General features: G+C 36.9%; 1 protein-coding gene across 3 annotated transcripts; it reads left to right on the top strand.

Annotated features, from left to right (window-relative positions):
* Nucleotides 1-1,237: 1,237 nt before the first annotated feature.
* Nucleotides 1,238-13,033, top strand: LOC119796622 (kinesin-like protein KIF27). 3 transcript variants are annotated; one of them, XM_038305254.1, is made up of 15 exons: nt 1,252-1,879; nt 2,939-3,133; nt 3,370-4,355; nt 5,316-5,459; nt 5,556-5,732; nt 5,837-6,048; nt 8,049-8,167; nt 8,305-8,424; nt 8,640-8,830; nt 9,109-9,171; nt 9,283-9,453; nt 9,538-9,729; nt 9,849-10,076; nt 11,688-11,886; nt 11,990-13,032. In XM_038305254.1, exons 1-15 carry the CDS (start codon nt 1,579-1,581, stop codon nt 12,550-12,552), a joined length of 3,861 nt encoding a protein of 1,286 aa, XP_038161182.1. In that variant the 5' UTR covers nt 1,252-1,578; the 3' UTR covers nt 12,553-13,032. The 3 variants fall into 3 exon arrangements, 2 of the variants coding, with proteins under 2 accessions (XP_038161191.1, XP_038161182.1); XR_005282495.1 differs by lacking the exons at nt 11,688-11,886; nt 11,990-13,032 and adding an exon at nt 10,840-11,036 and having other exon boundaries at nt 1,238-1,879; nt 9,849-10,166; XM_038305263.1 differs by lacking the exon at nt 9,538-9,729 and having other exon boundaries at nt 1,244-1,879; nt 11,990-13,033.
* Nucleotides 13,034-14,761: the final 1,728 nt, after the last annotated feature.

Here is a 14,761-nt window from a genome sequence, read left to right as displayed (position 1 = left end):
GCACTAGATATATAGAGCTTTTGTTTTTTTATTGATAGGCATCTTTCTTTAAAAATAAACATAGGATAAGAAACAGAATACCAAACATATAACAAGGCATACCAGGGGGATAGATACCCACGTTAAGACATTCAGTACAGACAAAAAATACAACACAAAGATGTTAGAATAAATTCAATGAAATTGATTTAAGGCACTAATATATATATATAGCTGTTTTGTTTGTACCCTTGTGTATAAAGGATTTATATAATCCAGTTTCTTTAATAAGTATTGGAAAAAAGCATTGATAAGAATTTAAATTTGCCAAATATTATTAGATTAATTGCCAGTCTTTTCAATATGTTAGTCCTCTCCCCATGCACACCAGAAATAACATGTTCATAGCATACTGAAAAAAATGGTATCCATATTACAAGTTATAAAGCTATTACATTTCTTCCAAAATGTTCTTGTTACTTTGCGATTTCGAAAAAAAGGACTGATCTGGATACTCTTTGCAAAATTTACAATGGGTGTTTATTGTCTGTATATATTTTAACATATACAGGTAAGCGGGGTTAATCCTGTACATTTTAAAAGAAACATTTTTCATTTTGTAGTTCATATAAAAGTTTCTGATGAAATGTCCATAATAGCTTCCACTGTGAACCCGGAGCACAGAGCTGTTAGGTATGTCAGGTTTATGTTCTAAAAATTCAGTAACCTACTATATGCAGTAGATGGCGCTGTTGCCTTCACGACACCTGTCCCGTGCCTTCTTCAACACGTACAACGGCAGACCGTTTTGACATTTATTAGAAGTGCCGTCCTCTATTGTTCCATTTGTTGATCTCTAAAATAAGATTCTTCCTAGTCAGAAATGTACATATAGATATCCTAAAATACATTTTTGCTAGCAAAAATTACATTTCAGGCTCCCAACAATATAACTGTACTAGTAAGAACAAACTTTCAAATAGCCTACCTAGAAATCTAGAAATTTTAAGTGGCCCTTTTGAAATTCATTAACTTGACTGAATATATATTTAACATGTCTCAAATGCATTTCTTCCTAGGCAAAATGAGCATTTCAGATATCTAAAATAACATTGTTCCTATCTAAAACATAAATTTCAGATATCTGAAATGTAACTCTTACTAGGACAAATGAGGTAACTTTTCCCCGTTCATATGTATTGGGCCGTTACTTTCAGATATCCAAAATGACATTACTCCTATTTGAAATAAACATTCTGGATGTCTAAAAATGAATTTCATATCTGAATATACATATTCAGTCAAGCTAATAAATGTCAAAATGGCCTGCCATATTCTTCCTGCTTTTTGGAAGATGCGTCACATCGGCGTCGGTTGCCGGGCAACCCAAGTCGACAACAAATCCAAAGAGCTGAAGTAACTGAAACTGTAACAGAAATGCCTAAGAACGTTGAACATGGGTTCTGTTACATGGTTTGTCTTGTTAGATCAGGGAAATCGCTCATAGATGTTTCAAAATCAGATTTTTGAAATATTTAGGGGTTCGATTTTGTCAAAACAGTGAACCCCATCGTAAGTTTATAGGTTTAATTCGGCCTAATGAGTGAGGTTTATATTCGGGTCGCGGTCCGTATCCGTCCTCTGCTCAGCAGAGAGCTCCTCCACCACCACCAGGAGTGTGTCCGGGTGGTACCGCAGGGTTCTGGGCAGGTGATGCTCGGTTCGGACCGCCTCTTCTCTTTCGACCACGCATTCGGACCCACAGCCAGCCAGGATGAGGTGTATGAGAGCTGTGTCCAGCCGCTGGTGGAGTCCCTGCTTGCTGGATTTAACGCTACGGTGTTTTGTTACGGACAAACTGGCTCTGGAAAGACGTACACACTGGGAGGGGGAAGCCAAGGCAAGTTGACCACAGTTATGTAGTTTTATTTAAAATAAATAAAAATGTGGATATTAAATCTGAATATTGTAAAAGCGATTTGCATATCAGTAAATTCACTTTAATTATCGAACATCAGTGTTCATATATCATTTAGATTTTTAAAAAAAAGTCTGTTTTCATTAACAATTTCGATTAATAGTTATCAACGATTAATATAAAATACTAGAATGAATGAGAACAAGATTTTGCTGTTTGAACTGAAGTATTGACAAATGTTTTTATTATCTTTCTATTTTTTAGATTTATCTTTTAACCCCCCCAAGTGAGATCTAGAATCACAAGATCTATATCCAGCCATTCTAAAGATACTGCTACATGGCTGTACATCTTATTTTGGCATTTGACCAATTAAATGAGGCCTTGAATGATATATTACCTACTGTAAATGAGTTAACAAAAGTTAACAAGTGAAGAAAAAAAGGTAAAAAGCTCATTGAAAGGTTAAAAAGTAAAGTTAAAAAGTTAATAAGCCTAGTTAACAGTTATATTTAGGTTTATAAAGTAAATAATATAAGTGCCAGTGCTAGTATTAAAGCCTCTAAGATTATGATGTACCAAAAAAAAGTGTTTTTCACGAATTTCTTATAGAAGCACATTTGTTATTTTTCTTAATATATTCGGGCAAGTTCTTGTTATTACATTGACATTCATTTTTGCCACCCAAATATCCTTTTTTTCTTAATTTTCCAAAGGTAATAAGGTTTTGTCCTGGATTCCAATAACTCTACTGGCTTAAAATTTTGATTTTCAAAGTATTTCACTGAGTGCCCTATAAAGGGTTAAAGATATTAAAATGCCTTTATTGTCTCAGTTGTAGCAGTTGTAAAAACAAATAGACAGTAAACTTAAATGCACAGAAGACTAAATTATATTTAAAGATTAAATATTAAGTTAAAATGTGAGTTCTCAGAGTATAGAAAAGATAAATATTGTGCACACAAGCTTTATTTTGTTTCTCTTCATGCATTGTTGCATTATATACTAATTAATATCTTCATTTAAAAAAATCTCTTTTAGATGAAGGAGGAATTATTGATCGTGTTGCCCAAGATGTGTTTTTGTTGCTGGCAAAGCAGAAGAACAATGACGGCATTAAAGCCGTGGTGCGGATCTCTTACCTGGAGCTTTATAGAGAGGAGCTACGGGACCTGTTGGACATCAACACTAACTTTAAAGAGCTTCACATCAGAGAAGATGAAAAGGGGAATACAGGTAATAATTCAGAATTTCAAATACAATAAAGAAAAATCTAATAAAGAATAGATCACATTCTCAGTTATTTTGTGTGTAATGACATAAATAAAGTAGTGTGATCTTTGCCAGGTTTTAAGACTGATTAAGTATAATAGCAAGAGCACAAAAGCACACTAAATATGTCCACACTTATTATAAAAACAGGATTTTGTCTGTCCAGCAGATCTTATTGTATTTTTTTGGTCTATTTTCAGTGGTGGTTGGTGCCACAGAAATGGCTGTAACCTCCCCTGAAGAGCTGCTCGATGCTGTGCAGATGGGAAATGCCCTCCGTCATACTTGTGCAACGAGAATGAACGAGCACTCCAGTCGTTCCCATGTGATCCTCACCCTTCAGGTCAACATCTGCTCTCGAAGCAAAGATAACACATCTTTAAAGTCCCTGCGGTCGTCCAAACTCTGCCTGGTGGACCTGGCGGGATCAGAACGTGCTGACAAAACCGGAAACACTGGAACACAATTCAAAGAGTCTGCACTCATCAACACAGGGCTGCTTGCAATAAGTAATGTCATCAGGGCCCTCTCCGACCGTGGGCGGAGCCGGCGTGGCAACAGCTGTAGCAGTGCGCATGTACCGTACCGTGATGCCAAGATCACTCGTCTCCTCAGGGACTCACTGGGAGGCAATGCCCACACTGTGATGGTTGCATGCGTGAGCCCGTCCCACCACTTTGTTGGTGAGACTCTGAACGTTCTTCAGTTTGCATCCAAGGCCCGTCACATCCGCAACTGTCCAGGACCAGCTCCCTCTCTGACACATATTAAATCAGACCCTGGAATCTGGCCATCCACCAAAGCTCGACTGGAGGAGCTGGAGTACGAGGTCCAGACTCTGAGAGAGCTTCTGAAAGAGAAGGAGAAGGACATGGAGGAAATGGAAAAGGAGAAAACAAGTGGTGGAGATGGCTTGAAACAGATTAGCGTACCTGTACTGGATGAGAGGCTGAAGCAAGACACAGCTGCACAGTATCTCCTCTTGACAAGGGAAGCTGCAACTTTGCTTGCAGAAATCTCAGAGGCATCTCCAACTGATCTATTCAGGCAGAAACTGCAAGACTGGCAGGAGAGACTGGCAGCTGTGGGTCAGTCACATCCAGCAGACAATAGTTCAGAGGGGATTGGAGACCAAACTCTCAACTTAACCCATTCAGAACTGAGAGAAGAACTCTACAAGTGTCAGGTGAAAAGAAAACGGTATTCAGTTAGCCACATTAAAAGTTATGTGTTCATTGAAAAAATATTTTCAAAAGGTGCCTTGTCATGAACTGTTATAAAAAAAGAATACAAAAAACAACAAGCATTAATCCTTCTAGTGTTTACTTAGTCCTTCCAGAGACTAAACCGGCCAATCAGCAGATATAAACATTGTTGTAAACAGCCACCATCCGCCTGCAGCTTATATTACTGCCTAGCAAAGTGGAATCTTGAATTACAGCAAACATTCTATGCGTTACATACCATACCAATGTTTTTGTCACTCTTACCAGCAGCCTAATTATAGCATTGCTATCGATATCATCCGCATTAGTAAAGCTGTCTACCCATTAATTAATCAGCTTGACAGGGAAATCTGAATGCTGCTGCAGTTTTAGCTCCCGCTTCAGTAAAAAACAGCCTTCATATTATTTTCTGAATACTACTCGTGCCTTGTCCTTCATAGCACCAAGTATTATTTTGTTTGTGGTCTTTTGCTCACTTGATCTTAAACTTTTCCATTTTCTTGTCTCACCTCCACTTAGCATTGCTGACTAGCTCTGCTTCACTGCATCTCCCATTGATATATAATATGTGGTTCTACCTCGTTTACACATTATGCACGATATTGTACCCTCAGCCATGTGGTTGGGTTATGGTAAATACATGCAAAGTGCTTTGTTTAGTATCAAATAGAACAAATCAAAGCAAATCACATACTGTATTATAATGAGATAAGACGACTAAATAATGTAATCATAAGACCTTTGTATGCATACAGAGGGAGCTGCTGAGATTTGTAGGGTTATAGTAAATAGTAAAAAAAAGGAAAAAATTGAATTGATCAAAAAGACAGCCACTGGATAAGAAAAAAAAAAAGAAATCAGATAATTTTAAAAGCTTATAGTTTTTGTCTGTTTCTGTTTTTTCTTTCCATCATCTATAGAAAACCCTGAAAGAGAAAGAATATATTTTGGAGCAAAAAGAGGAAGAACTGAGACAGGTTCAAAAAGAAGTTGAGAAATTACTGGAAGAAAAGCAACTCCAACTTTTAGCCTTAGAGAAAGAGAAGAAAGCGTCTCAGATTCAGGTAAGAAGAAGGATCAGAAAGTTAAATGGCCATTTTGAAGTTGTTGCTTCATTTACATATGTATGAATATAATATGTTTTTTTGTTTTGTTTTCAGAGAGAGCAACTGCTGAATAAGCAGACTGAGATTGATCGCCTTCACAGCGACCTCATGGCTGTTCATGGGACGAGCCCCGGAACAGCTGGAGAAGCAAGGCCCTCTGGGTGCTCATGTGCAAGACCCCACAGTGTCCCTATAACTGGACACAGCTCTCTGCACAAGCAGTCCAGGAAGGTATTGCATTTCCCTCTAAACTAATATGGGCTTTCTTTTTTTATCTGTTGTTTTTATTCTATCTATATCTGCAGGTATTTTTGTCTGGTTGTCTGTGTTTGTAGATTCACTCAAGTCCACCAGCCTGCTCACTGGAGAGGGTGATGGCAGCTTTTAAGATGCGGGGCCGTCTACTGCTGGCTGAGATGGAGGAGAAAGATGAAATCTATTGCCCATTCAGGACTCAGTGGAGAGAAAGCCAAGAAATAACTCAAAATAATTATGAGGAGGAGAAAATCATGGGAATGGAGAGATCTGTGAGCAAAGAGGAATTTAGGTCAGAACATTTACTGAAAATACTTTTTTATAGTTTATTATGAAAGTATAAAAAATGATTATAGTGACAGCAATTACACTTTGGGCTGAAGGGTGAAAAAGTGGGCTTCTTTATAGGATAAGTGGTGCTAAAGCAGATATGTCAAGGAGCAGTTATTGCAGTATTAATGTGTGCAAAAATTGCAATCCCATGGAGTGACTAGATGCAGTGTTTTATGACAGGAGCAGTCTATTAATACTCTGCGACCACTTACTGATAGAAGTCTCAAGGAAAGAGGAGGGGACAGTGTGTTAATGGAAAAGAGAGAGACGTGGAAAATGTTAGGAAGTAACAGTCAATATAATCATTGAAATAATCAACAAGCCTTTCTAATGTGGAGCCGCCCTAATAGGGATGGTAACACAGTTTTCATGGTTTGCTATTTAAATTATTTTTGCTTTCATAAAATATCTGATAAAGGAATTTGGACACTGAAGAGGAAAATGCTTTTGGAAATAAGTTATCATTGATTTTTTTTTTTAAGAATAATCAATCTATAAGTGACAATGCTTTGAAAATGTATGAATGTATATTTTGGTTCTACGGTAATTCCGATTTGGGCCAGTCAGCTACTGTGAAACATTACACAACTGGACTCCAGAGTAATGTACCCTAAAGTAATTATAATCAATCTCCTGCTGAAATATATAACTTATAATGATCACATAACTAAACTCCCCTCAGGACAATGACTGAAGCTGCTATGTTTATTTTTATTTTTTAATTCAGCTGAGCACAAAATGTATTTACAGACAAATGTTAAAATCTAGAGCTGGTCTCCTAGGTCTGGAGACCCCAGGGGAGTTCAGACAGTGACACAGTCAGGGAAAAATGTACCTTGATCCGAACGATCCTCCTTCTGGTATGCTGACAAACACATTAACCATTTTAGCAATAGAAATTTTTAAAAAGTCTTCTGCCCACACAGTGAAGCACTGAAAACACAGCTCAGGTGTGGAATACATCACATGAGATTGATGGGGAAGGATTCCCATATAGATCAGGTTTGAGGTCCAACAATCCAATAATAATGAATCCTGCGTTCAGAGGCTTGACCAGAGACACACAGGGACCAAACATGCAAAGGCAAAGATCAGAAGGTTTTACAAAAAGCTAAACTCAATGTTGTGTGTGAAGAAATTAGTTTCAGAAATCAAAAGCTGGGTAAATGCAGGGGAGGTAGAATATGGGGCACATGAGCAATGTCAAAGAACAGGAGATCAGATGAGGACAAGGAAGAAACACTGGACATCTACATCCAGTCGCTCACAAAATTCTGTCAAGTAACGGGCTGTAAGAAGCTGGAATAAGACAGAGGTGCAGAAATTATGAGTCGATCTCAGCAGGAGCAGCAGAGAACGTGAAAGAATCATAACAATTATGTTGAAAATGTATTTAAATTGAAGCAGGTACAAAAGTTTGGTATGAAATGATCAGAACTACAAAGTCATAAAATGACAAAGGAGCACAACTACTTTAATAACACGACAGTGTAACACCCACAATAAAAGCTTGTGTCTTGCAGACTTTGTGATTTGCTACAAGTCAGGCAGACAGATACTTTAACAAAAATAAAAACAAAACAGCTGAAGTAGGAAAACATCCATGTTTGAGAGTTTCTTCTTACTCCCTGTACTTGTTGACGTTACCATTTTGAAAAAAAAAAATGGGTGCAGCCTGATCCCAAAAATGTTCTCAATTCAAAGGCTTAATTACCATAATAAATACTGGACTTAAAGGATGTCATTCACCGCTTTCCATCTGAATGAAGGTTTACACAAAGCCCGAGGGTAGCAACTGTTGGTACCATTAACCCCAGCTTATACCACCCTCCACACCTGTAGAGGGTGGTTTAAGCTGGTTTTATTCTGCTTTATTCATAACATTTTACCACATAAAGCCAAAATAGAGTAGTATCATGTTAATATTACATTTCTAAAACAAAATAATCTTTCCTTTAGACATCCTTTAAATCTAACATGGACAAACTGGGAACAGAACCCACTGCTGAAACCCCAAAGTTCTGGACTGAAACAATCTAATGGAAACACGGCTGTACAGGAGTCTGTTCAGGACAAAGGTATCCATTGTTTGTTTTTAACTTTAGATACTTTATTTAATGCATTTTTTTTATTTAGCGCATCCTGTTATCTCTTCTTAAGCATCGGGTTGACATAAACTGTACCAAGAAGCTGTTTCTTTCTCTTAACGTTTCAGACACTAAAGAAAACCAAACAAAGGAAGTTAGAAGAACCATCAATGCTGAACGGAGAATCCATGAACTCACCATCAACATCCGGATGAAGGAAGACCTCATCAAAGAACTAGAGAAAACTGGTACTTTTACATATTTCTTAGTCCTGTATGTAGAAAATTATAATAATTAAGTCTAGGTTTGGAATAAAATCAGAATAGCACTGACCTAAATACACTGACAGGAAATAAACTGAACTGCATCACATTTTCATGTTTTTTTTTTTAGTTCAGAGAATTTTGTCAGTATTATAACATGAAATGCCTGAAAACTCAACAAGATTGTTTCCCTTAAACAGCAAGGGAAACCCAAACAGTGGGAGCAGCGGAAGGGGACGTGTTGAAAAGACTGTCCATTCAGAGCCAGCAGATCCGAGCTGAGGTGTACCACAGCCTACAGAGCATGAGGCGGGAGAGAGCAAAGCTTCAGAGCAGCCTCAGGGAGCTGGGCGAGACTGTGGACAGCAACAAAAAACTCCAACAAAATAAGGTCAATGAGATGAGGTTTATAAAAGAAAACATGATCATTTTTACTGGGGGGAGTTTTTTTTTAATCAGTATTTTTGGTGATTGTCCATTGATTAGGTGAGCCATTCCTGTACTGCATGAGCTTTCGTGTACATTATGTTTTATAGTTTGATTTACTTACCATGGACCTCAGTTGCACATAATTTAAATTTCCAAATTTCTTTATTTGTGCAGCCAACATTCAGTTTGAAATGATTATAATTTTTTCTTATTGATATGTTTTTTGGGTCTCGTGAACAGGGACAAAGTCCAAAGAGTTCAAATAACCCTAAAGGCTTTCACCAGGAAGCATCAGACAGAGTGGTAAAGTATTCAAACATTATTTGTCATTAACACGGTTATCTTGAGTTGTGGTTCAAGAAAAGTGTATCTTTTTCTTTTGTCATATTTCTCTCATTTCATCATGCATTGTAGCTGCTGGACACCAGCTGGCTTGAAAAAGAAGAAGAACAGGTCATTCAGCAGAGAGCAGAGCTGCAGGAGCTGGAAGAAGAGCTGGAGAGAAAAGAGGAGATCCTGCAGCACAGGGAGGAGATCCTGCAACTAAAAAACAGACTCCAGGTCAAGGTGCTGCAGTCCAGTCAGGTCAGCTACTGTTTGCTGCTGAATGCATTTCTAAACATGTGTTTCCAAAGCAAGATTTGGTACTAATTTTTTAAAAACATATAGGCTTTGAGTCAAGACTTGCTGCACGTGTCTGTTGAACTGGAGTCTGTGGAAGAGCAGCTTAAGGGCAAGAGCAGTATAAGAAAGACCAAAGGAGTTACAATCAGGGAACTGGAAAAATACAGGTACATGCTTAAGATGAAAAGGGATACTTTGGAAGCTCAACTGAGGGACAACAGGGTGCTCACCATGGAGGTAGGAAATTACATCTTACATTGTGTGTTAATATGTGCTCGATATGTCTGCCCAGTTATTATTTTTCTCTATGCTCAACATATTACTGTTTATTTGTTTGCTTTATGCTGGTCTTGCAGGAGGAGCATTCCCTTCTCCAGCTGCAGGAAGCTGTGGAGGCACTAGATGCAGTTCTTGAGTTTAAAAGCAACTCTATCCAGGACCGGCAGAAGCACTTGTTAGTCAGAAACTCTCATCTGTATGAGTCCAAAGGCTCTGAACCGGCTCAACTCTGTGAAATTTCTAGGAAGCTGAAGGAACTCTCATTACCTGAGGCCACAGAGCTGTTGATGAAATATTTCAACAAGGCAAGAGGATGTTAATTACTTTTTTTTTAAATATCTAATTATCCGGATATGTAAAATGTGTAAGACATCAAGGTTTTCTGCAAGTTTTAGGCAGAGATGGGAAGTAACGAAGTACAAATACTTCGTTACTGTACTCAAGTAGATTTTTCTGATATTTTTACTTTACTTTACTACTTATTTTTATGGTGACTTTTTACTTCTACTCCTTACATTTTTACACAAATATCTGTACTTTCTACTCCTTACATTTTTACACAAATATCTGTACTTTCTACTCCTTACATTTTAAAAAATTGGCTCGTTACTTTAGTTTTGAATCATTTCAATGGAGTTACCGTTATTTTTTTTCACATCATCAATACCAAATTCAATCTAATTGGATGGGAATCTACGTTGCATTTGACGCACCACTACAAAATGAATCGACAGATTCTGCGGTATTCATTCGCGGCAAATCATTGCAGCTTGGTGGCGGTGGCGTTAGCATAGTAGTATGGACGACGAGATGATTGAAAATGAACACAACGGAGATCTAGTCCTATCGGCAGACATCCATTTAAAATGTAGGCAACAGCATGAAAAAAGTGGTTTCTACTTTTACTTTTATACTTTAAGTAAATTTACAAGCCTGTACTTTGTTACTTTTACTTGAGTAAAGAAGTTTAATCAGTACTTCCACTTTTACCAGAGTATTTTTTAACACAAGTATCTGTACTTTTACTCAAGTACGGAAAGTGAGTACTTTTGCCATCTCTGGTTTTAGGCTAAAGATAGTAGTTAATTAACAGTGTCTTTGTTGAGTAACTGATATTTGGTGAGTTAAATATATAAATGCCTGCAGTATGTGAGGGGAATTTTCAAATTAGGTTGTATTAGTATTTACATATTTTACTCAATTCAATAAAAAAAACAACTGATCCCAAAAAATGCGATGTCCAAGGCCTTGGTGCTGTTAAAGGCGCTTCCCTTAGATCAGGTAAAAAGAAAAAGAACCACAATAGGTAAGAGGAGGGGGGAAAAAATCATATTTAACATTTTATATTTAGCAGAATACAATCTAAGATGTCAAAAAAACCTCAGCACAAAAAAGCAACCCAATGTCCTTGATAGTATGTAATTTAATGTTCATCAACCCCAGTGCTCAGAGAGCACATTCACAGATGTCCTCAGGGAAGTGAGCAGGCAGAGGGAGCAGAGTGTCATGTTTACATAATATCCAAGAGGAGTTTAGAATATATAGCCTCCCAAGGCCGCACAGCGGAGCCAGATTTCATATAGATATATATGGGGTCATGCTGAATGTTGATTGAGAGGCTTGCTGTTGCCTCACAATGGTGAATCCAAATAAGTGCCCTGGGTAAATCTTTACCCAGGGCACCATCACAGAACATATTAATGTAAGAAATGTAAAAACGTAAGATATATCTTAATATGATGTAAGCCTTGTAATGAAAATGTTCTTGATTAGTCATTTTAAGTGAAGTTAAAACTTTTTGGGAAGATCCTGTTAATTCCTGCCCCTTCCTGTGAGATGACTGTGTTTCTTTGAGCTTTTAAATGTATATATAATGAAAATACATACTATTCCCTCATATTTTTTATTAACTGCAGGTAGTCTCTCTTCGAGAGGCAGAGCGCCATTTACGTTTGCAGTGCGAAGAGTTGGAGCTTCAAGCCGGAGAGCAGGAGGCAGCGATGAAGGAGATGGAGGCAGCCATGCAGCGTTTGGCCTTAGACACAGACCGCAGGCTTACCCAACAACACAGAGACCACCAAAACAACATTCAGCTGCTACTACAGAAACTTAAAGGTGAAGATTGTGATGAGCCGCCTCTTGATACTTTATGTGACATCTACTTTTTATTGTTTTTTTTTTTTTTTTTTCTCCTGTGTATGTCTTTCTGTTTATCTAGAGGAGGCATCAAGAGGGGGACCACAATCAATACAAGACAGAATCCATCATCTGGAGAAAGAGCTGTTTTTCTACAAAAGTTCCAGTCGTCAGCTGAAAAAGAAGCTTAAAGAATTTCTCAATGATTCTCCTTACACTGACAATCAGTACCAACACAATCAAGAGAGCACACAGAGGCAGGACATTCTTACACCTTTGAGTGTGGAAAACCCTAAAGCAAACTGTGGTGAGGAGGGAAAGATGACACACATTTTATCCACATACACAAAAATCTCAACTGAGCAAGCAGAGGCAAAAGCACTTACATCATCACCTTCAGTCATCCAAGCATCCCCAAAGAGAAAAACCTCTGAACACAGTCATTCCCATGAAAGGAGTTCTAGAGGTCAGTCTGAGAAGAGTTTAGAGCTGACGCCTGTCAGATTGTGTCGCAGAGATTTAAGAGAGATTCCTTCTGCTCACATGCAGCTCAGAAGTTCTGCCACTAAGTGGTGCCACTCCGTCGCTAATTCAAGCTGTGAGTCTTTGATGGAGGACTCAATAGAAGTGCCTAGAAAAACGTGATTCTGCTTTATTTTCCATTTAGAAAATGTTTGTTGCAGATTTGAAGAGGATAATATCAAAAGGTTCTGTTTATTTAGCCGATTGATCAAAAAAGCACTATAAATAGATATGTTTTTGGTAAGTTGTTGCAAATTTCTTTGTTAAATAATAAGAAGGTGTTTTACTGGTTGGGTTCATATGAAAGTTAAAGTTGTTATATTTTTCAAATTATTTATTTGCTCTTGTATTTGGGAGGCAAAATTATAAGCTCTTGTCCAAAATTTCTAAGTGCATTAAATTAAATCAACAATATAAAAGTCTGCACTTCTCAGATTTATACCTATCATCTTATTGTTCTGTCTTTGTACAGTTGCTAATCTCATAGATCCATACAATTTTTTTGGTTCCATTTTATTATATAGGTAGCTCTTTTCTTTTTGTAGGTGTAATATAAATGTATACATTGATGGTAATCATTAATTATTAAGTTAATAAAATCTGTATGAAACAAACTGTTTTATCTTTTGTGTGACTTCATCTCATTCCTCCCAGCATACATAGTACATAATAATAATAAAATGGGTCGATTTTTCTATCGTCAATGGCTAAAAAGAAAATGTACGGAAGACGATTAGGGCTACTGAAAAAATAAAAAAGTTAATCGATTCTTAAATATTATTTCAGTTTAATATGGGAAAAAAGTCAGAATTCTGACTTTAATCTCAGAATTCTGATTTTTTTTCTCAGAATTCTGACTTTATTCTCAGAATTTTGACTTTTTTCTGAGAATTCTGGCTTTAATCTCAGAATTCTGACTTTTTTCTGTTAGGCTGTTAGCATCGAGCTGTAGCCATGTCTGTTTTAGAGACTAGCTCTCTTGTTTTAATTACATTCTGCTCCTCCATTAATGAAATAGCATCACCAGGGACCCCTCGGCATGTAAAACGTTGCATAATTTGGTCATTTCCCACCAATGTGTCACTGGCCCTCCCAGAAACTCTTTGTCAGTGAAGCTGGGTGCTCCCACATCTCTTCCTTCATGTAACCCATCTTCATTAAGATCCACAATTCTGAGATTCAAGTCAGAATTCTGAGATTTAATGTCAGAATTCAAAGAAAAAAGTCAGGATTTTTTTTTTTTAGAATTCTGACTTTTTTTCTCATATTATCCTGAAATAAAATTTTAAAATGAGTTAACTTTCTTCTTCTTCTTCTTCTTCTTCTTCTTCTTCTTCTTCTTCTTCTATTGAGTTTTCTGGCAGTTTGCATCCTGTGTGCATTACCGCCATCAACTGGACGGAGATGTAATTCAGAAATATAATGTCTGTATATCTTTATATCTTCATGAAACTAAATTCTATCTATACTTACACACACGCACATACACACACTAAATTCTCCCAGCTAATTCTGTATCTTTTAAATATTTAATAAGTGCTTTAATTATCTTATCTGATTGATGCTTCCCTAATAAATCTGCCATCTTTACTGAACTCCCCATTACCCTTTCCAGTTCTTTCCTCTCTTTTGTATATTTGCTACAATAGATCAACACATGTTCTACTCCTTCGATTTCTCCGCAATAACAACAATTACCCGTTGGATGTTTCCCTATTATTTTTAGACCTGCATTTAAACTAGTATGCCCAATCCTTAACCTGTTTATCCATATTTCCTCTCTTCTACTCATTATACTGTTATATCCTATGCTAATATCTTTATGTATTTTATATAAATGTCTTCCTTTTTTTCTAAATTCCATCTCTTCTGCCATACCTTATTTATTTTATCTTTAATAATTACTTTTATTTCTGTTCTACTTAGCGGGACATCATATTCAATTTCTCCTACTTTAACTGCTTCTTTAGCTAACTTATCTACTTTTTCATTACCTAAGATTCCTTTGTGTGCTGGAACCCATGTGAATTGAATACTTATATTTTGTTGCCTTATACCATACATTAAATAACTGACTTCATCTAAAAGATCTTGACGGCTTTCAGATTTTCCACTTTTAAAACTAGTCAGGCAAGACATTGAATCTGAACAGATAACTACATTTCTAGGCTTCACCTCCAGCACCCATTGCAATGCTAAAATAATTGCCAACATCTCTGCTGAAAAAATTGATAAATTATCTGTTGTTCTTCTCTTGATAGAAATATTTTCTTTTGGAATATATACTGCTACTCCTGTTTTACCATTTTCCTCTTTTGATGCATCTGTATAA

Source organism: Cyprinodon tularosa, unplaced genomic scaffold (genome assembly GCF_016077235.1).
Source record: "Cyprinodon tularosa strain WSP-4 unplaced genomic scaffold, ASM1607723v1 ctg115, whole genome shotgun sequence".
NCBI classification, from domain to species: Eukaryota; Metazoa; Chordata; class Actinopteri; order Cyprinodontiformes; family Cyprinodontidae; genus Cyprinodon; species Cyprinodon tularosa.
The sequence above is the reverse complement of the archived record's forward strand: the minus strand, read 5'-3'. Positions and strand labels throughout refer to the sequence as shown.